The following is a 25068-nucleotide window of genomic DNA, read 5'->3' on the forward strand; positions in this document are numbered from 1 at the left end:
AGTCTTTTCCAATGAGTCAACTCTTCTCATGAGGTGGCCAAAGTACTGGAGTTTCAGCTTCAGCATCATTTCCTCCAAAGAAATCCCAGGGCTGATCTTGCAGTCCAAGGGACTCTCAAGAGTCTTCTCCAACACCACACCTCAAAAGCATCAATTCTTTGGTGCTCAGCTTTCTTCACAGTCCAACTCTCACATCCATACATGACCACAGGAAAAACCATAGCCTTGACTAGAAGGACCTTAGTCAGCAAAGTAATGTCTCTGCTTTTCAATATGCTATCTAGGTTGGTCATAACTTTTCTTCCAAGGAGTAAACGTCTTTTAATTTCATGGCTGCAGTCACCATCTGCAGTGGTTTTGGAGCCCCCCAAAAATAAAGTTTGACACTGTTTCCACTGTTTCCCCATCTATTTGCCATGTAGTGATGGGACCAGATGCCATGATCTTCGTTTTCTGAATGTTGAGCTTTAAGCCAACTTTTTCCACTCTCCTCTTTCACTTTCATCAAGAGGCTTTTTAGTTCCTCCTCACTTTCTGCCATGAGGGTGGTGTTATCTGCATATCTGAGGTTATTGATATTTCTCCTGGCAATCTTGATTCCAGCTTGTGCTTCTTCCAGCCCAGCGTTTCTCATGATGTACTCTGCATGTAAGTTCAATAAGCAGGGTGACAATATACAGCCTTGACATACTCCTTTTCCTATTTGGAACCAGTCTGTTGTTCCATGTCCAGTTCTAACTGTTGCTTCCCGACCTGCATACAGGTTAGGCTGGACCAAATCTTTGCCTGAGACCAAATCTTTGCACACAGGAAGTGTGTTCTCACTTCCTGTAGAGCCCCAATCTCTAAGGCTTACTGGGATCCCAGTTCTAACAATAATTACTATGTGCCAGACACCATATTGGACTTCCCTAATGGCTCAGTGGTAAAGAACCTTCCTGCCAATGCAGGAGACATGGGTTCAGTCCTGAGGTTGGGAAGATCCCCTGGAGAAGGGAATGGCAAGCCAATCCAGGAATCTTGCCTGGGAAATCCCGTGGATAGAGGAGCCTGGCGGGCTATAGTTCATTGAGTTGCAAGAGTTGGACACGATTGAGCAACTAAACCACAGACGAGACTCCATATTATGAGGTTTGTATATTTTCACAATTCTAACTATAACCTTGCAAGACTCACATTATCTCTATTTTATAGACCAAGAAACTAAGGCTCAGTGATGCTGAGTACATTATGCAAGGTCCCCTAGCTAATAAAGAAAGGAATTAGGTTTCAAATCCACGTCTGTCCAATTTCAAAGCCCATGCTCACCCTATGTGTTGCAAGTTTTCCCGTTTGCTTTGGACTCATTTAGCAGGGTTTTTTTTTGCTTTGTTTTGGCTGTCTATCATACAAAGTTTCTCACTTAAATCAGCAGAATTCAACTAAGCTCTCCAAGTTTCACAAAATTGTGCAGTAGACTATCACAACACTCATTTTTGCTAATTTCAGTTTTCTCCTCTATTAACTGAAAAACGTACAAAAGCAAAGCCCTTGGATTTCCCTGGTGGTCCAGTGGTTAACAACCTAATGCCAATGCAGGGCACTCAGGTTTATTTCCCTAGTCCAGGATGATTCCACATGCCTCGGGACAACTAAGCCTGTGTGCTACAACCATTGAGCCCACACACCACAACTAGTGAATTCACGCACACTAGAGCCCATGCTTTGCAACAAGAGATACCACCTCAATGAGAAGCCCATGTGGTACAATGAAGACCCAGTACAGCCAAAAATGAAGTAAACAACAATTTTTTAAAAAAGCAAGCCCCCCTTGAATTTTGCTATGAAACCAAGATTTTCAAAGATATCAAGCTCATTAATAATTATTACATTACACTGACTCTGAGCTAATAATTCTTGCTTCTGTAATGGAAATAAATATTTATTTCAGGTGAAATTTTCTTGGGGACTTCACTCATTCTGTAGAATGAATTCAGTAAACATTTACAAGTCAATGAATCTCTATACTATCCAAATATGTCACATAAATTCTATACTTTCTCCAAAGCATCTTTTGATTTTATAAAAATGTAACATGAAAGAAGACTGTCAGGTTATTTTAATGAGAAAAATTATATTAAGATGATAAACTATAGCAAATGTATTACCCACACAATAAAAGATAATTTTTTTAAAAGACAAATTTTGGAAAACAACTCCTAGTGTATTTAATTGACTTATATACATAAAATGAGAGTATGCTGTGCATTTCTCAGCAGTCTGACTTAAGGATCTGATATTGGTACAGGACTTTACAAGGAAAATACCAAGACAATGACATCATAAATCCTACCTATATAGGATTAGCTCATCTGACTCAATTTCTCATTCTAAATGACATCTAGGCATACTGGATGTATGTGCAGAAGGAATGGGATTCCAAAAAGTTATATTTCCATTTTTTGTACTAAGACTGGGGAAGACTTTTACCTTGCCATATCTGAAATATTAGCTAGCAGAGAAATGACCTTTCCTTTATGTAGAAATAACAATTTTGGTAAACCTGGTTTTCTTCTCCGTCTGTCTCAGATGAGATGGTTTTCCATTGTTAGACAGCTCACTTTGACCTTTAATATCCTAGGGGTTGTGTGCATGTACTGGAATTACTATGTGTCCTTGAGAGACTGGTCTGGAACACTGATATCCACTTAATATTGTGCACTCCTATTTATTTAGTACAGAGAATGACTAAAATTATGCACAACCAGATACTTAATGCAATATGCACACAGAGATTAAAATGCTTTTCAGTGGTAATAGTAACAATGATAAAGATAGTAAATATGTCAAGTAATTAGTACAAAAAATTTGGGTGCAAATGTATAACCTCCTGAAGTCAAGCACAATTAAAACAAAAAAGCATAAATTGATTTAACGTGATGCTGCATATAGTTCAGGTAGGTTTTTCTTGGTGTTATTAAGAAAAAGAGAATCTAAGTTCATTTCCCCTTCTTGCTATCTGAAACGGCCCTGGAGTTATCCCATCACTAAAAATTTTTACTGGCACCACTCTGAAGGTTGTAAATATAGTAGCTTTTCAGGTACGAGAAGGAGCCTCATGGAAAACTCATGGGAAACTACATTCAGCAGAGTTGCAGTATACTTTTGCATCAGATTATTTTAAATGGTGTTTTCTTTTATCATGTTTAGACTCTCAACTTTTTTCTGGCCTCCACTCAACTATGGCATATATAACTTGAATGTGCCTAAAACAAGGCCAATTCTTTGTCAAATATATTATTTGGAACCAGAATTGAATCAAGGCCAATTTGAGGCTAAATGCAGCATCTAGACAGATGATGATTACTATTCTTATTATGCTAAAGCTTAATGTAAAGAAAGACCAAAGGGATAAGAAATGACATATTGGCTTCTGGTAAGAATATCAAAAAGAAATCATCAAAATAATCAAAGACTGAAAAAAAGAAACTACTGCATATGGACATATAATATGGCTCCTCATAGAAACTACTGAATATGGACATATAATAAATATCCACAATACAATAAGAATATGGACTATAATAATGATAGTAGAAGTTGTAGCTCAGCAGCAGCAGTAGTAGTTAATGAAATTCCCTTGCTATAGAGACTTAAAAATTTAAGATGCTCAAATCTTAAAAATCTATACAAAATACAAAAAAATCTATACAAATGCTCATCATATAGGTCAATTATAGAATTGGCACTGTGTTTACTAATATGTTGGAAAAGAAGGCCTGACAAAGTGACAGTAGTTTAGTTTGTGAGTAACAAAGATGATGCTGTTAAAGTGTTGCTCTCAATACAAAGCACATTTAGAAAACTCAGCCGTGGTCACATGGCTGCAAAACGTTAGTTTTCATTCCAATCCCAAAGAACAGCAATACCATAGAATGTTCAAATTACCATATAATTGCGCTCATTTCATGTGCCAGGGAGGTAGTGCTCAAAACCTTCAAGCTAGGCTTCAACAGGACATGAACCAAGAACTTCCAGATGTACAAGCTGGATATAGAAAAGGCACAGGAACTCAAGATCAAATTGCCAACATCCACTGGATCATAGAAAAAGCAAGGGAATTCTGAAAAACATCTACTTCTGTTTCATTGACTACACTAAAGCCTTTGACTGTGTGGATCACAACAAACTGGAAAATTCTTAAAGAGATGGGAATACCTGACCATCTTACCTGCCTCCTGAGAAACCTCTATGCTGGTGAAGGAGTAACAGTTAGAACCAGACATGGAACAATGAACTAGTTCAAAACCGGGAAAGGAGTACATCAAGGCTGTATGTCACCCTACTTATTTAACTTCTATGCAAAGATATCAGGAAAAATTCTAGGCTAGATGAATCACAAGCTGGAATCAAGATTGTCAGATGAAATATCAACAACCTCAGATACTCAGACGATACCACTTTAACGGCAGGAAATGAGGAACTAAAGAGCCTCTTGATGAGGGTGAAAGAGGAGAGTGAAAAAGCTGGCTTGAAACACAACATTCAAAAAACTAAGATCATGGCATTCAGACCCATCACTTCATGGCACATAGATGGAGAAAATGGAAATAGTGATAGGCTTTATTCTCTTGGGCTCCAAATTCACTGCAGATGGCGACTATACCCATGAAATTAAAAGACACTTGCTTCTTGGAAAAAAGGAGCAAAGCTATGACAAACCTAAATACCATATTAAAAAGCAGAGGCATCATATTTTACCAACAAAGGTCCGTACAGTCAACACTATGGTTTCTCCAGTAGTCATGTATGGATGTGAGAGTTAGACTATAAAGAATTATTGACGCTTTTGAACTATGGGGTAGGAGGAGAATCTTTGGAGTCTCTTGGACTGCAAGGAGATCAAACCAGTCAATCCTAAAGAAAATCAACTCTGAATATTCACTGGAAAGACTGATGCTGAAGCTGAAGCTCTAATATTTTGCCACCTGATGTGAAGAGCCAGCTCACTGGAGAAGACCCTGATGCTGGGAAAGACTGAAGGCAGGAGGAGAAGGGGGCGACAGAGGATGAGATGATTGGATGATATCACTAACTCCAGGAAATAGTGAAAGACAGGGAAGCTTGCTGTGCTGCATTCCATGGGGTTGGAAAGAGTTAGACACAACTTAGCAACTGAACAACAAAGAAATAATGCAGGGTCATAGGAAACCATGAAGAAATGTAACTTTACTACTTTAGCTCTCCATCAGAAAAAAAATACTATTATAGTTACTATTTCTTTGGAACCTACTATATCTTGACATCACTGTGAGTTTGACAATGGAGATTTACTAGCCTGCTTCAGATTCTATTGACATACAGATAAGACTTAGCACTGTATGAGTGTAAAAATGAATATTTTTATTGAATTCTGATGGTGTGAGCTGGAATTCAGGAAGTCTGGCTTTGACTAAATGTCAAAACCATAACATCTGGCACTGATATATGGAAATGTTTATATAAACTTTTGATAACTATGAGTATATTCTTCAGAGATCAGTTACTTCGACTAATCTCTATTTCTTATCAAGTAATAGACACACCTCTGCAGGATGATTTGGACTGCTCATACAAAAGAAGAGCATTTTCTTGTCACAGTAAATAAAGTATAAGAAAATCTGAGCATGGTCTGTTTTCTGCGCCAACATGCATCATCTCCAATCTTTACACAGTCCTTGCAAAATAGGAATTACTTAGTACAATATTATATCTAAAACTACTGATATTCAGAGTACATAACTAATTGTCTTAAGGGTACATTGCTAATAAATGGCACAACTGGAAATCAGGGGTCCATCTGATTCTAGACTCCTTGCTCTTTTATATGCAAACAGCTCTGCCCCTTGAGAACACCCTAATTCTGGGAAAGACAGAGGGTAGAAGGAAGGGGGTGACAGATGATGAGATGGTTGGATGGCATCATTGACCCAAGGGACATGAGTTTGAGCAAATTCCAGGAGACAGTGAAGGACAGGGAAGCCTGGTGTGCTGCAGTCCATAGGGCCACAAAGAGTTAGACACGACTAGGCAACTGAACAACAACTGCCTCTTGAAAAGTCTACAACAGAGAAAAATCGAATTCATTAGTTAACGTATTCAACAAATATTATTGAGCACCTGTTACGTTCCAGGTGTTGAAGATACTGTGCTAAACATCAAGCCATGCCTGCATGGGTCTGTCTTACATTCCAGTGAGAGGAGAATAAGAGTTCATGTGCTGTGAAAGAAAATAAAGCAGAGTCATGGCTATTAAGTGTGATGGGAGAAGGGAAGCTATTTGAGTTAGTGATGAGAGAAGGCTTCCAAGAGGCAACATTTAAGTGAAGACATGCAAGAAGTGAAAGACTGGGCTTCATGAACACCTGGTGAGAGCACATCAAGAAAAGGGACCAGCAAGTAGAAGGCCCCAGAAATGGAACTGTACCTGCCACATCCAAGTTAAACCAAAAGGCTAGTATGGCTATTACATATCTATTGCTATATTCTCAGTGAATGAGGTGGAGAGCTCTGGGAGAAGGAAGCTGGAGAGTCAAGACCAGATTGTGAAGAGCCCATGGCCAATACAAGACAGCTGCAGTGTATTTGAAGGTCGAGGTAAAGCCATTTACCTGTATATGAAGAGAGGAGGCAAGCTCTGATTCCTGTTTATTAAGCTGGGGCGATAACACACTTTAAGATTTCACAGTGACACTGAATGGGTGAAACACTATTAATAGAGTAGATAATCCCCTCAAAAAAGACAGAACTCTTCTTGTTCAAAAAGTGTTCTCAAGGAGGATGTAAAACAAGATTAGCGACACATTCAGACCCTGTCCCAGACTCCATATTCCACAAAGGCTCCCAAGCGCCCGTGCTGGCCCTTTGACAGATCCCTGATTAGTGCTTGTTTTGTTCTTTCTCTATTAGGAACTAACACTTGGGATTCTTTTTTTAACTCCTTCTCCCCAAATGCGCATTCATCCTGTCATCTCAGTCATGTGCAGGGCTAGATGCTGAGCAGGAGCTCCATACTTACCATACTTACTTGTGAAGCCTGACTAAATTAACAACATGTAATATGGTAGGGTTCTTCATTTTAGAGCTAGTGAGACCTTCCATTTCAGTAATAATGTGGACAATACTGAGAGTGCCTATTTATCCAAATTCAGCTTAACAAGGGGCACTTTATATTCTAATAATTTCTCTCTGATTTATACTTTTTGGAGACCAAAGTGATAACCAGCACTCTCCATTTGTCTGTTCCATAATCAACCTACCAAGATCCAACTGCTGTAATCAAATTTGACAGTGTAACAAAAAACACACCCTAATTTTGGTCTTTGTGGGTTCAGCATGCAAATTTTCTTTAAGGAGTGGTGTTAATACAAAAAGAAAAGTTACAGACATAAATTACTTTCAGGGCTGAAAGCTAATTGTTCACAACCAAAGAAAAACTGTCCAATCCAGTTTCTCAAAATGGACAGCATTCAGAAAGTGCACTTGATCTAAACTACTGATAAAGAATAAATACATTAATACACACACATTGAACACTTGTCTTTCCTCTTTTCACATAAAATTGTTAGCTTTATGAATCTCAGCAAAGGAAATCCATAGTGTCTTTCCATCAACTTTTACAAAGGTGCTAAAAAGCCATTTAGTTGGAATTATAAAAATTTGATGTACTTGTCTGTGGTTTAATTAAATCCAATATGAACAATTTTCAATATATCTAAAGAAAAGCAAATCAGTAAAGAGAGAAACAGAGAAAATACTTCATGTCTTTATTAAAGCAATTATTTCTTACCATGATCCCATTCTTACTTTTATATATATCAAATTGGTTTGGGAATGTACATGCTTTAGTCAGAGTTATCATCTACTTCAGTAATTTCTAAACTTTCTATTCTGTAACAAAATTCATTCAAGCACATAAATATTGTTGTTGAGGTGCTCGGTCATGTCCAACTCTTTATGAGCCCATGCTACAGCACACCAGGCTTGCCTATCCTTTACTATCTTCCGGAGTTTGCTCAAACTCATGTCCGTTGAGTCAATGATGTCATCCAACCATCTCATCCTCTGTCACCCTTTTCTCCTCCTGCCCTCAATCTTTCTCAGCATCAGAGTATTTTCCAATGAGTCGGCTCTTCCCATCAGGTAGCCAAAGTATTGGAACTTCCGCTTCAGCATCAGTCCTTCCAGTGAATATTCAGGGTTGATTTCCTTTAGGAGTGACTGGTTTGATCTCCTTGCAGTCCAAGGGACTCTCAAGAGTCTTCTCCAACACCACAGTTTAAAGCATCAGTTCCTCGGCACTCAGCCTCCATTATGGTCGAACTCTCACATCTGTACATGACTCCTGGAAAAACCACAGCTTTGACTATATGGACCTTTGTCAGCAAAGTGATATCCCTGCTTTTTAATACACTGTCTAGGTTTGTCACAGCTTTTCTTCCAAGGAACATCTTTTAATTTCATGGCTATAGTCTCCATCTGAAGTGATTCTGGAGCCCAAGAAAATAGTCTATCACTGTTTCCATTGTTTCCCCATCAATTTGCCATGAAGTGATGGGACCAGATGCCATGAACTTCATTTTTTGAATGTTGAGTTTTAAGCCAGGTTTTTCACTCTCCTTTTTCACCCTCATCAAGAGGCTCTTTAGTTCCTCTTGGCTTTCTGCCATAAGGGTGGTATCATCTGCATATCTGAGGTTATTGATACTTCTCCCAGCAATATTGATTGCAGCTTGTGATTCATCCAGCCTGGCATTTCACATGAACTCTGCATATAAGTTAAATAAGCAGGGTGACAATATACAGCCTTGACATTCTCCTTTCCCAATTTGGAACCAGTCCATTGTTCCAAGTTCAGTTCTAACTGTTGCTTCTTGACAGGCATAGAGGTTTCTCAGGGTGAAGGTAAGGTGGTCTGGTATTTCTGTCTCTTTAAGAATTTTCCACAGTTTGTTGTGATCCATACAGCCAGAGGTTTTATAGTGTAGTCAATGAAGCAGAAATAGATGTTTCTCAGAATTCCCTTGCTTTTTCTGTGATCCAGAGAATGTTGGCAATTTGATCTCGAGCTCCTCTGCCTTTTCTATATCCAGCTTGTTCATCTGGAAGTTCTCGGTTTGTGTACCGCTGAAGCCTAGCTTGAAGGATTTTGAGCATTACTTCCCTAGCACATGAAATGAGTGCAGTTGTGTGATAGTTTAAAGATTTTTTTGGCATTGCCATTCTTTGGGATTGGAATGAAAACTGACCTTCTGCAGCCATGTGGCCACTGCTGAATTTTCCAACTTTGCTTTATATTGACTGTAGCACTTTAACAGCATCACTCTGGAAAAGTTGTTATTATATTGTTTTAAGGACAAATTGGTTCTAATGTACTTTCTGATATTCAACTAAATCAATGAATTTACTTTTTGTGCATTATGAAGGAACAAATAAGAAGACTGTCATGAAATCTGGCAGAGGAGATAATTTATTTACAATACAACTGGAGCTTAATTAACTGAAAAGAACCTTACCAATCATTTAGTTCTATCCTGTTTTCAGATGAGACAATTCCATAGATGTTACTGCTCCAGAACTACAGCGGTTCAGACTCAAACTCCAGATATATCCCATCTGTATTTCCTGACAGTACCAATTTACATGAAAGGGGATATTTAACTGCATTACCTTCAAGGACTACTCAAATGCCACCTCCTCTATGAAGCCTCTCCTATTCTTCCCAGCAAGAATGAATTTCATTCTCCTCTACAGATCACGTGGCTTCCCTCATGGCTCAGATGGTAAAGTGTCTGCCTACAATGCAGGGAGACCCAGGTTCAATCCCTGGGTCGGGAAGATCCCCTGGAGAAGGAAATGGCAACCCACTCCAGTACTCTTGCCTGGAAAATCCCATGGACGGAGGAGCCTGATAGGCTACATACAGTCCATGGGGTTGCAAAGAGTCGGACACAACTGAGTGACTTCACTTTCTTTCACTTTCTACAGATCAGGCTATGGTACTTTATCTATGCCTCTCCTACAAAGATAAAGCATGAAAAGTGAGCAATCATTTTTCCATCTCATTTCAATCATAAATTTCATATTCCTGTTGGAAAGATATTTGAGTCACTTCTGTATCCTACAGCACAATTCAATATCCCGTTCTTGGCAGGTATATGGTGCATCATTGATGTTGCTCCTAAATCACTTCAGTCGTGTCCGACTCTATGCAACCCCATAGATGGCAGCCTACCAGGCTCCCCTGTCCCTGGGATTCTCCAGGCAAGAACACTGGAGTGGGTTGCCATTTCCTTCTCCAATGCATGAAAGTGGAAAGTGAAAGTGAAGTCGCTCAGTCGTGTCCAACTCTTAGCGATCCCATGGACTGCAGCCCGCCAGGCTCCTCCATCCGTGGGATTTTCCAGGCAAGAGTACTAGAGTGGGTGCCATTGCCTTCTCCAATCATTGATGTTAGCCATACCCAAATCGATATGATTGAAAGAGCTGATCATTTTATTTTTTAAAGCCAATTTACTGGATTGAATTGGTCTCTAAATACTCTCAAAAGTTATAAAGAATGCATAGAACTCAATATCATGACAAATAATCCAATTAAAAATGGGCAAAGGCTCTGAAAAGACATTTTCCCAAAAACACATAAAAATCGCCAACAGGCACATGAAAAGGTACTCATCATCACTAATCATCAGGGAAATGGAAATGCAAATCAAAACCACAAAGAGATATCACCTGGTATCTTAGAACGGTTATCATCAAATCAACAGACAAAAGATAGCAAATGCTAGTGAGGGTGTGGACAAAAGGAAACCCAAGTACACTGTCAGCGGTATTGTAAATTGATAGAGCAACTACGGAAAACTGTATAAAAGTTCCTCCCCAAATGAAAAATGATCCAGCAATTCTACTTCTGGGACCACATCAGAAAGTAACAAAAATGCTATGTCAAAGAGATATCTGCATCCATATATTCACAGCAGCATTATTTACAATAGCAAAGGCATGAAACAACCCAACTGTTGACCAACAGATAAAAGGATAAAGTCTATGTGTGTGTGTGTGTGTGTGTGTGTGTGTGTGTGTGTGTGTATTTTAGCCATTAAAAAAAAAGAAACTCCTGCCATTTGTGACAACATGGATGGACCTCGAGGGCATTATGCTAAGAGGAATAAGTCAGACAGAGAAACACAAATAAATACTGTTATGATCTCACTTAGTTAAAGAATTAAAAAAAAAAAAAAAAACTCAGGAGGGAAAAAAAAAGATCAGACTTATGGTTACCAGAGGTTGGAGGTGAGGGGAGGGGGAACTGACTGAAGTAGGGTGGTCAAAAGACACAAACTTCCAGTTCCAAGATAAGTAAGTACCAGGAATATGATGTAAAGCATGATGACTATAGTTTACACTGCTGTGTGGTAGATTTGAAAGTTGTCAAGAGAGTAAATTCAGAGTTCTCACCACAAGGAGAAAAACATTTTTTTCTTTCTTTCTTATATATGAGAGGATGGATGTTCACTAAACTTACTATGGTAATCATTTCCCAATACTATATGTAAGTCAACTTATGCTATATACCTTAAACTTACACAGTGCTGTATGTCAATTATATCCCAATTAAACTAAAATAAAAAATAAAGATAAATAAAGCTATAACCAATGCAATAAATAAATACTCTCAAACTATATTTCCATTTTCCTTCTAGAATAAATAGAAAACTTGGATGCAGAGGCTATCTTGGTCCCTAGCCTTCCCATGCATTACCAGCTATCAGAGATGTGAAAACTAGGCCCGTGGGCTCCCAGTGAGCTTGCTCTTCGTACCTGGAACAGGTCTGGACACTACTTCTCCAGACCCCTCAGGATTCTGCGTCACCTTACCCAGTGTGAACAAATCAGAAAGATATGCACGAAAAGACAAGCAGTTTGTGTGACCAGGAATTTCATATCTAGTCTGCTTTTAGAATATAAAGAAAGGGGAGGGGCCCGAAAAGAATGTCTCAGGAGAGTCCTACTCACATGGAACAGAAATGTGCCTTTGATTTGCAAAAAGACTAGTGCAAAATAAAGAATCCCTTCTTATTTGATGAAGAATCGTAACATTCCTCAATTCACACCCACTGTCTCAAGAGTAATAATCTTAACTGCTCTCTGTTGAGGGCTTAGTGTAAGTCCCTGTGCTGAGTGTCTCAGAGATTCTCCTTTTCAGGGACTTTCTCAGTGTTTCAAAGGCTAGGACTCCATGCTCCCAAGACAGGGGGCCCAGGTTTGACCCCTGGTCAGGGAAACAGACCCCACGTGGCCCAACTAAGACCTGGCATAGCCAAATAGATAAATAAGTATTTTTTTAAGACTTTTTTTTTCCTATTTTGTCCCATGACATAACTTAATAAATATACAAAGTTAAGCAGCATGTTTTAATTTAATCATGATTTCCTTCTCAGTTTTAGAAGGATTAAAGACATAGGGCTGCTGCTTCTAAATTTTAAATGTTGTGGGTAAATCATTCTACCAGATAGCCATTCAATCTATGATCTAAGGTTTGAGGACTTTTTAAAGCCTCGTTGGCAAACATGGATTGTATGCCTCTTTTAAACACATCACAGATATCACTTAGGTTTGTGATATGTCACTTTGCTGAACTTCCTACCACCAGAACAGAACCCTGGTGCTTTCTTCACTTTGGTGCTGTTTTCTATGCTGCCCTTTTGATCCTAAGTAAACTACACCAACTCGGGTTCATTTTGATTAATATGCATGATAAAATATACTCCGAACAAAATAGTGCTCTGCAATATGGAAGCAATGTCACACACTCCACAGGGGAAATCTCCCTGTAGGCTATGAGTGAAACAGCTCTCACTCAGAACAGATATTAAGATGCTCGTGTTCCATGTTTTTCTCAGTGAGTTACTTCTTAAGTTAGTCTTTCCCATAAAAGTTCCACATCTTTTTAATCAGCACTATGAAACTTTGGCCATTGAAAGGAAAAGAAAAGCTACCAGCACTTTACTAGAAAGCTCTGAAATTGAAAAGCATTTAAAGCTTCAAAATGACCCTATGTTTCATTGGTTACCTAATACACAGCATTATACAACCTCAAATAAGCTATTTTTTAAACCATGATTCTGACAATTCCAAGTTTAACTGGGGAGAGGAAGATTTACTTTATATAAAAAGTTTTAGGATCACTTTTAGTTCTCTTTTTTAATTCAGTCCTCTGTCTCTTTCTGTCCCTCTCCCTATCTGCCTATCTCTATCAACATGCACACACAACCCCACACACATACACTCTTGAGACTAATAACAGTCTGTTTAATGAAACTCAAGGCATCTGTGGAATTATTACAAGAAATTATTTTGTACCTAGTTTTAGACTGAATGACTTACTGCATTTCCCTTAATCGGTAAGTTGCATATTCATTGCTGGATTTTCCTCTAACTGCTGTCACTTAACCTGTCACGCAGAATAGGGCAAATCAGGGTCAGTTTATATAAGCGGCATCAATCTGAAGAACTTCATCGGTCTTTATTTCAAGGCATTATGCAAAGAAAACTGACACTAAGAGAGCCTTAACTGACAGCAAATGAAATCAATCAGCAAATCACTAAGCCATAATAAACTCACTCAATTTGTAGATAACCCTTCCTTTCCCAGGTCTTCACCTAGGCAGTCCATCAAACACTGTTTTTTGTTGTTTTTTTTTTTTTGGTCCAAGTAGCTGCAATGAATAGCAATTCTGTTGTAGCATTTGAGAGTTCAAGTGTGCACAGGCTTCAGTCTCACAATAATGAGCGTTAAAAGGTATTATCGAGTAGGGTTATACTCAAATAAGACTTCAAAAATGAAAAAAAAAAAGATACAGAGAGAGTCAAGTTTGGGATTTAGCTTTTGCCTCTTAATGTTAATGGCAAAGAAATGCTGTTCATATCATTCAGCAGCTTTTCTGCTTTGGGCTACCTGGAACTGAAAATTGCAACAACAAAAAAAAGCTCTTTACCTTCATATGTTTTGTGTTTTTATTTTATCTGGTGTGTCTGAAACATTTCACATTCAGGCAAAATAATGTTAACATCTCAGAGTTGGAATCTGATGTTCAAAAGATAAATTAAACAGCATAAATAAAGGCAAGAAGTTAAAAGAATATTTTAAAATAACATGTGAAAACAGTAGTAATGCTTAAATTACTCTGTAGAATAATTACTCAGAAGTGTATGGTGGGCATTCACCAAAGTGTCAGCCCATGGCTTTATACTGACCTGTAAGGAAACACAAGAGTTGTCGAACATTTTATTCTTTTTATTGCATGTTTCTACTAACATGAAACCTGTATCAAACATGTCATCAGTCAAAAGTCTCCAAGAGTCAAAACACTAAAACATTCCTTTAATGTACTTAGGTTACTTTTCCTGAAACCCAGGCCTATTTGCAGTTCAGTCTAACATAGCTTATATTAATTTCACATTTTACAATATAAAAGCACCCTCACATGTACAGTATCCCATCTGATCTCCCCACAACTCTGTAAGTGAAAGCAAGACAGGCTTCACCACCTCCATTTAAAGATGAGGAAATAGGGGGCTTGGGGCCATTGAGTGATCTGCCAAGACGGTTAAATTACATAGCCAGGACTTCAATCCAGGCATTCTGACTTTCCACATAGACTTTCTCCAATACTACATTGCTTGCCTCTTTCCCCAGCACACGGCATTATTTTATCTCTTCCAAATTGCCATTCTGATCAGCATGATATTTCCAGCAAGCTCAATGACATATAGAAAATTGCACAGATTCACAGTTGCTAACCTCCTCATCATCTGATTTACTTGCTTGTCTTTTAGAAGGGCAAATATCTCAACCTGAGATGGAAAATAAGTGAGTTTACACCTGATCAAGGAATGTTTATAAGGCAAATATTTAAAGGAAAACAATTTAAAAACTACCTATGAGTGCTGTTTAATTTCCAAAGTACTTTCATCCATGTCATGGGATCCTCACAACTGCCCCAAGATGCAGGAGGGCAAGTATCACCATCTCCATGTTACAGGTGACAAGCTGATGCACCAGAAGAAGTAAGGGCTGGAAGCTCACAGACAGTGAAATTAGCAGAGAATTCCAGCAGCACTCTTAGTACCACAAGGATGATAATTCATGTTCATCCTTCACAAGAAAAGACAATGTGTTTTCCATGAGAAATAGACAATGATTGGATAAAATAATGAGGATTCCTGTTACCTGGGTAATTTATGTCTATGGGGAAAGGATTCCATCTGTTCTGGGGCTAATTCTATTATTTTTAGATAAAGTTGTATAACCTCTTCAACCTTTTGTGACAGTCACTTGGCTATGATTTTACTTTCTTCCAAATTATTCTCCCTAGTGAAAAAGGAAGAAATGATACCCCCCCCCCAAAAAAAAGGAAAAAAGACTTCATTTTAAATAATTCCTATCAGATTTTACTTAGTGTTAGTTCAGACTGCTGATACCAGGTCATATCCACAGGGAATAATTCATGAATATTTTCAGCTGAGTCAAGGAGTTAGTCACAAGATTCCTCAATATAACATTCTGTGTAGCAGAAGCTTTATACAGACATATTTCCTTGCCCTCATGTTATCCTGTGATATTCCAAAGGCAAAGAGATTAAAGTCCCAACGGGGGAAAGAAAACCCCTTATTTCAGATCACCACCAACCTGAAATAAAATCCATGATACAAAATGTAAAATATCCCATCAGCTAACCATTAAAAAAAAAAAACTTTTTAGTACTCCTAGTCTTAACAGATATTTATTTTTTAAAGAAATGTTAGTTATCATTTGATCCCCAAGATTATGTTTTAACTACAAAGAAAAATACTTTTTTTTTTTTAAACAGCAAGTCCTTTAAAATAAAATACAGGGACTAAGAAAACAATGGTAGCATATAACACTTGGCAAAATATCTGGACCAAAATCCATAATTTCACATTTTTACTCTCAAGATTCTGCCCTAAAATTCTCACTGATGTATCCCCTATCCCCTCCAGCAGCACCACCAAAATAAAGAGGGGAAATAAAAGTGCACATCACAGAGGGTGAGGAAGGGACGGGAGGAGGAAGGGAGTCAGGGAGGGTGAGGGTACTTAGGTGATAACACCTGATCTGTTCTAACAACAGATGACTGACGCGTGAGGCTGTTTCCAGCAGTCTTCCTGGTCAACAAAAACTAAAACGTCCTGTAACCTTAGGAGAAGACACAGATTCAGGACAAGGCACAATTCACAACGAGGATAAATCCACGTTTAAATGCTGTTATTTAATTATTTAACCACTGTTATACCTAGTCTTCCCTGTGGCTCAGTCAGTAAAGCATCTGCCTGCAACGTGGGACACCCAGGCTCAATCCCTGGGTCGGAAAGATCCCCTGGAGAAGAAAATGGCCACCCACTCCAGTACTCTTGCCTGGAGAATTCCATGAACAGAAGAGCCTGGTGGGCTACAGTCCATGGGGTCACAAAGAATCAGACACTACTGAGTGACTAACACTTTCATTCTCACTTTCACCCCACTTAGCAACAGACCCTAAAATCGGTCCTTCTGTACACATTAGCATCTTCTTTCTCTTCATATTTTGCTTCATTTAGCATTCCTCACAGCTGCGGTACCAGCAAGTTTTGAAGAAACTAAATGTCTGCTTGTGCACTCTCAAATCTTGAGAACAGAATTCTAAAACTTTAACTAGCAAATAACAAAAATATTTTCTCTGACAACATTATGTCAGAAAATGCCATTTATTCTTCCTGGTGTCACTGTGAAAAATAAACTCACTGATTCTTATATTCATCCTTGAGTTAGGCCTCAAATCCAGGTCATTTAGATTCCTCATTGACACAATTTATATTCTGTGGAATTAGAGATTACAGCTGTCAAGCTCTAAATGAGACCAAGGATGGCTTTTTTCCAATCAAAATGCATTTGTTCTCAGATGAACTATGATTTTCCCAGCTAACTGTTTTCCCCTAACAAACAGCTCCTCTCTTGGAAGAACTCACCATCCTTTGAAGAAGGTAGTTTCAACATTCTCTTTGATGCTACAACTGAAATCTAAAATCATATTATGTTTTTAAATTTAAAAGATACTTTAATTTTTAGAATTTAAAGAGAACCACACACTCACTGATAACAAGTTTAGATAATCCTCAAATCTTTTTGATACTTTAGTACAAAAATGACCCCACTTACCAAAAAGGTCAGATTTCCAATAATGTCAAACATTCAAAGCACAGTCATGGACTCAAAAATAAGTGAAAAAGAATATCTGTGAGACAAACAGCTGTCACAAAATATATTCTCTTTACTTCACCATGGAGACCCTTGGACTAAACCCTGACAACTCTGTGAGACAGTGCGACCCAGGGAGGACTGACATCTGAAAAGCAGGGAAAGTCCTAAATTATATAAAGAAGGTAAAATTTTCTTTTAGAATCAGAAACTAAAGAACTATACTTTAAAAAGTAAGAAACTAAAGAACTAATAGAAGTCGTTTAGTCTTTTAGGGACAATTGGGGAATTTTACATAGCATTTTAGATATTGAGTGAGATTTTCATTCAAAATGGCTGATTTTCATGTTTTAAAAAATAATCAGATATCTGAAAATTCATTTATGGAGATGGAATAAGTTGAAGAAAATATCTAAGTAATACAAGCTTCCAAGCAAAATTCTCTAACATTTCTTTAATTTCTAGTTGTGCCCAAATGAATATGATTCTTGTACAATTAGAAGGCTGTTGCATCAAGCAGTATAACGGGGAACACATGTAAAAAATTATTAAGAGTGGCTGATTCTTGATATTTTTATTCCCTGACAGTTTAGTACTTAGGTATAGATATTTCTTTCTTCTCTACATTAAAAAAAAAAATCCTTTCAAGATGCTCTTTTATGATTTAACTTTATAAATACAACAAAATAGCTGGAAGAAATTTCTATGCCTGGAAAGTAAGTTGAATGTAAAGAAACCACAGCATCCCAAAAGTTGTGGGTATAACATATAACAAACAACCATACCAAGGACGGACTTCATAATAACCCAGTAGGTTATGGGTGATTAAAGGATTACTGGATTTATGGTGAAGACTCTGTTGTTTAAAATCTTCATAAATAAATGGTTTCACAATGAAGCCTTTCTAATGAAGTGTTTATAAACATATATTTATAAAATATACTATATTTCCAGAGGTATAGTTATTGTGCAGTAAGCCTTACACACTTTTATGAGATGGTTCAGGGGACTTTTCCTTTTAAATGAAGTGGGTTTAGAAGTTTAAAAAACTGATCCCAAATTTCTTAAAGGCATGCACAACTTAGGCACAGCAGCTTCCTGAGTCAACTTGTCTAGTGCCTGAAATCAAGTATTCGTGCACTGGAGCCTCCTCTGTGTGAGGCAGGGTTCTGAGCTCTGACAGTGTGACTGTGAACAAAATCAAGTTCTTGGCCTCATGAAGCTTTCACGTTGGTGGAAAGCTAATAAACAGTGAGCGCTTACCATGTTACTATTCTAAGCACTTCAATGGATTAACCCATTCAATCATTATACTGAGTTTGAAACTTCTATTATTTTCATTTTACACATGAAGAGGCTGAAATACACAATTTAAGTAACATTTCCCATTAACCTCTTTTGGATTCTATTTTTGCCATGATCTTCTCACAAAAGAAACTATATTTTACAGGCAGACCCTACCCTTTATTTTTTTTCCCCCCTCAGCTATCTTAAAACACACACACACACACACACACACACACAACACTATGCCATGGTGCACAGAAGGCAGAAAGGCATGATTAAAAGAATGAACAGGCCAGTGACCCTACTCACTGGATATGTGACCTTTAACAATTTTCATCTTAATAAATTTCAGTTTATTCTTTTGGAAAAAGGATAAAAGCAGAGTACCAATTATTTATAGGATTGTTGCAAGGATTAAATGAGAAAGCAAATGTAGGGTGTTTATTTAGCACAGTAACTGGTATGGAATAAGCATGCAATAATATCAATAATATTAACATTGATATTGTTCTGTGTTGGTTATTGTTGAATGGGAATAGAGGCACAGACACTTACTGAATGTCTGTTAATATTTTCCAGATATGAAAAGCATCATACAATCATTGAAAAAACAGAATTCAAAGTATAAGACAATGAGTAATAGGTATTATCTTAATAAATTACGGGCAGAATATCTTTTCTTACAGAGTCCTCTGCATTCACACTGCACTGGGTTTTTCACCTAAAGTTAACTTGTCTAATCTAGGTGTTTTATTTTTTGTTCAGTATCCTAGTAGACTAATATACTGCTATTAAGGAGATAAAAGCCAAGGAATAATAGTTCTAAACTTGCCATAGGATCTTAGACAGGGGTTCATTGGCAACTTGGCCTCACTGGAACATCAAGTAACAAGGAAAAGTAAATAGAGAGCTAAAGTTGATCTTGACCAAAACTAAAAGCTTTGAAGAAACAAAAAAGAATGAAAGAACCAAGTGGAAAGATACAAAGAAAAGATCCTAAGTGGTGCTGGAGAAGACTCTTGAGAGTCCCTTGGACATCAAGGAGATCAAACCAGTCAATCCTAAAGGATATCAACCCTGAATATTCATTGGAAGGACTGATGCTGACGTTCCAATACTTTGGCCACCTGATGCAAAGAGCCAACTCACTGGAAAAGACCTGATGCTAGGAAAGATTGAGGGCAGGAGGAGAAGGAGTTAACAGAGGATGAAATCACTGGGTGGCCTCACCAACTCAATGGACATGAGTTTGAGCAAATTCTAGGAGATAGTGAAGAACAGGGAAGCCTGGCATGCTGCAGTCCATGGGGGTGTAAAGAATCAGACACAATTTAGCAACTGAACAACAACCACCATTTCTTAAAACACACACCAAAAAAAAAAAACCCACACCCCCCCCAAAAGTAATAAAATCAAGCTATACTACTATTGCTGACGTCATCTTTACAAGGTGTCTCATACTGCAGTATGTAGGTGTGCAATAACAAGAGCCACCCTGCTTGGCTGCTGCCTTTGTGCTGGGCACTGTGCTCCCACTTCACATGCACTGCCTCATCCAAACTCAGTACAAGCCTGAGAAATTGTTAGCATTACACTTTGTTGCAGATAAATAAGGAAACTGAGGCTAAAAGCCAGCACATCTCAGAGACCAGCCAAACTGAATTATTTCCTGTAAGAGTATATCAGTTACACACTCTTCTGGGTTCAGAGAGATAAGGTAATCCATTCATCCCCTCAGCCTTCAGTTGTGCTGACTGGTCTTCCTTCCATCCAGGATTATACCTATAAGAAAGGTATAATCTTCCCCTTCGGAAACAACAGACAGTGGCTGTCTAGGAAAAAGTCAGCTCCTACTGCTCTAAATGATGGTTAAATATGTTGGCCAAACAGTTCAGACACTGCCACATGCTGCATGGTGGGCCTCTCCTCGTCATAATAAAGGTGAGGCACACTTTGAACAGTCCACCTCATCAGCACAGACTACAAAGGTAAACAAATAGTGAGTTCCTAAATATGTTGCATACTTAGCATAAGTATATACATATACATACATACATACATATATATACACACACACACACGTACATATACTGCAAAGGTGAAAAGTTGAGTTCCATAACATTAGCCTATCAAATGGAAGCAAAATTTTTTATCTGTGAATGTGTCTACAATACACCATAAACTATGACCTACCTCATACACAGATGCATAATGTATACTTTATAAATGGAAGAAAAACTCCACCACAGATTTCAAAGGCTTTATGCTTACCATTTAAGACACATGTCTTGATTTTTACTGTCAGATTTTACCAGTTCAGGCTTTTCAATCAAATATACCTAAACTTAAACCCAAACTCTAGGCCCTGCCATTTACTTGCTGTTGATCTGAGGAGAGTTACCTGCTATATTTGTTGTCTGTCAATTGTAAAATGAAAATAATGCTGTCTGCTTGACAGGCCCATTGTAAGAATTAATTGAGATCACTTATTTATAGAGCTAAGCATGATACTAGCTACATAGTAAGTGCTCACTAAAATGGCAGTTATAATTATTATAATTAAGGTCTTCAACTATTACAGTGCCTTTCTCCTCAAAGTACTCCATATCACTAACTGCATGCCTACACGCATGTGCCTGCATGCGTGTGTGCCTGAAAAACTATTACGGCCCAAATCATGAGCTCTTCTCTGCATACTAAACCAAGACATATATTACTAAACTATAATGCATATTAGATCACATCAATATAAAACTTACTCAAGTGTTTAGGTATATGGCAACCCATATAACTATTTTTATTAGAACTTGGGAAAGATAGTAGTTTAAAATACAAGCTTATACATTTCCTTCTTGCTATTCACAGATGTCAGGACTCTAGAAAGTTCATGTTTTGCCTTAAAAAATGGCATTCCTAGGAATCAGTCTCTTTCCAAATCATCAAAATCTAGAGTTTGGGAGAAGTATTTATTTGTGAATTATGACAAGTACTAAGCCCTGGGAGATTCCAAATTAAGATAACCAAATAAAGGATTATTTTACAACCACTAGAAAAATATCAAATCATATTGTACTCACATATAATCAAATTTTAAATGTACATCTTAATCTTGAACTAAATAATAGCATAGTGTGCTAGTCTATAACTAAAAATAAGTGTCTTATGCTTTGCTGTATAATTACATATATTTTACTATAATATGTGGACATTCTAATGAAAGAAGCAAATATTTTTTCTTTGTTGAGTATTAATTTGAGTACTAATAACAAATTAAATTAGGGTATGGAGTATTTAGTTAGAAAAAAATTAACATAGCCCCACTTGTACTGACATTAATTTTGTGCAAAGTTAAAATTTCAGAGGGTCATAAACTTGAAGAATGAAAAAGTTCATCTTAAATCTCAAAATGTGAAGCACAGACAGAGTTTTAAGAGATATTTCTCTTAAATACACTGAAAACTTTAGGGTTTTATTGAACAAGGACAACCCCTTTTGGAATTATCGGGCTCCCTATAGTTTATGTAACTTTGATAGATTTTTGTAATAAAGAAATTGGACATTAAAGAGAGAATAAAATACATACTAAATTTTGTTTTGTCTGATTCAAAAATATTTTTAAGCCTAAGGAAAAAAAAAATCACACTAACCTAACAGTAATCTAGAACAGAAGGCTAGCTGCAGCTTCTGAAAATAAATATGTTTTTGAAAATAAATATTTTTATTAAGTTTAAAGTTATTTATGATTTTGTGCTTTGAGTTTTATAAATGAAATAACTCCTTTGGCACATATTAATTACAATGTTTATTAAAACTAATCATTAAAGTATAAAATACTCTTCATGCAAAGAAGAGCTAGGTTCTAGATTTGTTGAAATTACCACCTAACAATATTGGATATATTTTGGAATTAACATTGAAAAATGTCAAATATCTCTCCTGATAATTTTATCTAAAGTGATTTATTTTAAAAGAGTTAGAGCTACAAATTCAGACAAGCTTGAAGAGATAACAGCTTAGTGTCTTATTTTCGTCTGCTGCCCAGAAAGAATGTTCTTTTAATACTGTACTGAGCTACGAAACATATATTTTTTCCTTGGTAAAAAATACTTTTATGGATTATTTAAGGGGTTAGTTCTAGGCTCTAAAGAAAGGAATACAATTACTTGTGAAACATAGTGTTACATGACAGAAGAAAAATGAGGAAAAATTATTTGCATCTCCTTTAAGTTAGTCACAAGACTTTGAGGCTTCTTCCATTCTCCCCAGTAAGTGCAATTTATTTTTCCACATGTGTCAGTAGCAAACAATGTTATTTAGACTCTAACCTGGCACGCTACAACCTCTGGCCCACCCTTGAGCCCCTCCATTGCAAAGGTCTCCAGGTGCAGTCTGGGTAGCTGCAGGGTGAAGTCATTCCTACTTGCCGCAGTCCGTGACAGCGAGATCTGATCTCTGACCTAAAGGGAAAAAAATAGCATCAATGGTAATTCCCCTTCAGACACATTAACTGGGATGAACTGGGTCCCCTTGAGCCCACTGAGTGGACTTGCATTGATCGCTAGACCTGAAATCCATGAATAAATTTAGGACTAATTGATTTTTCGTTGCAAATAAATCTCTAATTCAGAGTGCTGGGGGAGAATGTTAAGAAGAAAAAGCATCCTCCTGCTTGAAATGAGCAGAGGGAAGAAGAGTCGCTGGAGCTCTTCTGATCAAGAGGTTTTGAATTATTTTTTCACTGTTCCACCCTCAAAAGAAAAAGGAAACAAGGAAAAACAAGCCCACAAGAATCAAAAATAAATAGCAATCTCTTACTTATTCACACTCTCCTAATACCATATGTAATTCAATCAGTATTAATGGGTATATATTAAACAAGATAGTTATTAGGCACTAGTCTTCGACAAGACAAGTTCAGTATGTACTCTAGAATAAAAACAAATATGTTCAACACACAAGGAGACTTAAAAATACACTAGCAAGAGGTTTGTTTGCCCTCTTTACTCTTATTAAATGTGAATCTTAATGATTAAATACATATAAACCAACTTAGTCACATGACTTCTAAATAAGATAATGGATAAAATCAGTAGTATTTGTACTATACTTGAAGTGTTCAGAAAGGTAAAAATACAAACACATCACAGATCTGATATGGGAAAAATACCAATTCGCAAGCTAGTCTCTGCATCACATGCAGTTGATATTACACTGCCACCTTCTGGACAAATGAGAAATACTCACTATATAATACGAATAAAAGAAAATGTTTAGAAACAAGTATTTTCATTTTTAATTTCCAAATTTCGTAAAAGCCTCAAAAATTCCACAGTTTAATTTTAAGATCAGTAGGCTCTCATCTTCAATCACATAGTTTAATGATAAGAGTTTTCATATGTAAGCATATTTCCTAACTTTTCTTATGCCTGAACAGGTTTTAAAATTTTATCTCTTTGACATTGTGTCTTTGATAAATAGTATACGACTAGCTTAAAGTCACAGGACAAAATGAGTTTTTACGAGGTAGTAAAGGTCAAGAATGGGGAGAATCATCATTGTTGAAATACCTGTATTTATATCTCTAGTTTTATCTCAGCAACTTCATATATAACTTGGTAATAATAAATGATAGGAACCCTCACCTTCATTTTTCTATTCCACTTGGATAGCTTGTAAAACTGTTTGAATTATTTCTTACTTTATGAATGAACTATCATACAATATAAGGTTTCCTTAAATCAGCAAACATACACAAACACATGACGACATCTTTCATAGTTTGTGCTAATCCAGGCTATAAACATCCTTATCGTCTTAAGTTGAGCTGAAGAATTTCTGCCAATAACTGCATGTCAAAGTATATGTTGTAAAACATACACTATAATGCAATTTGTATAACAGTGTGAGTACAATATTCATACCAGAGTCCCAATACAGAATGCATATTTATCTGTAACAAACACTTTCTAGTCTTCAGTTAGGATGAAAATGCTTTTAACTCACTTAACAAAATAAATCACATTTTACAAATGCCTTTGCTTTAGGTTTTATATTCTATATGCATGGACACCTTCTCTTGCTTTTTTTTTTTTTTTGTCACCAATCTGCACTCAGATAAAAGAAAACATTAATGTGGATTAAGGTACTGAGAATTTATCAACATCAAACCACTAGTGTTTTGCCTTCTACCCTTCTGAACAACAGTCAATAGATCTAAATATTTTACTGCACCCTGGCCAATTCATTGTTTGATGTTTAAAAACTCACCCAGAATCAAAGAAAATTTATTAAATTTGAGCCCCCAAATGAGATACTATTAGCTTTGAAAGTCAAGTTTAACTGCGATATTGATGATTCTCTTTTTTCTGTGACAAAATTCACTAGGGAAATCCTGGATGTCAAAGTACAAAAGCAGATTGCTAATATGGGCAAAGGGTGGGAGGGCAGGGGGCGGGGGGCGGCTATGAGCAACGTAGGTACAATCCACAACACACTCCAGGCACTGG

General features: G+C 37.1%; 1 protein-coding gene across 1 annotated transcript in view; it reads right to left on the bottom strand.

Annotated features, from left to right (window-relative positions):
- Positions 1 to 25068, bottom strand: part of CCDC171 (coiled-coil domain containing 171) — a 333839-nt gene that overhangs the window by 69107 nt on the left and 239664 nt on the right. The window contains exon 24 of the mRNA XM_040240019.1: positions 22888 to 23019. Coding sequence (XP_040095953.1) covers positions 22888 to 23019 — 132 coding nt within the window. The remainder of the gene's footprint in view (positions 1 to 22887; positions 23020 to 25068) is intronic.

This window comes from Oryx dammah, unplaced genomic scaffold (genome assembly GCF_014754425.2).
Source record: "Oryx dammah isolate SB20612 unplaced genomic scaffold, SCBI_Odam_1.1 HiC_scaffold_1, whole genome shotgun sequence".
In the NCBI taxonomy this organism is placed as follows: domain Eukaryota; kingdom Metazoa; phylum Chordata; class Mammalia; order Artiodactyla; family Bovidae; genus Oryx; species Oryx dammah.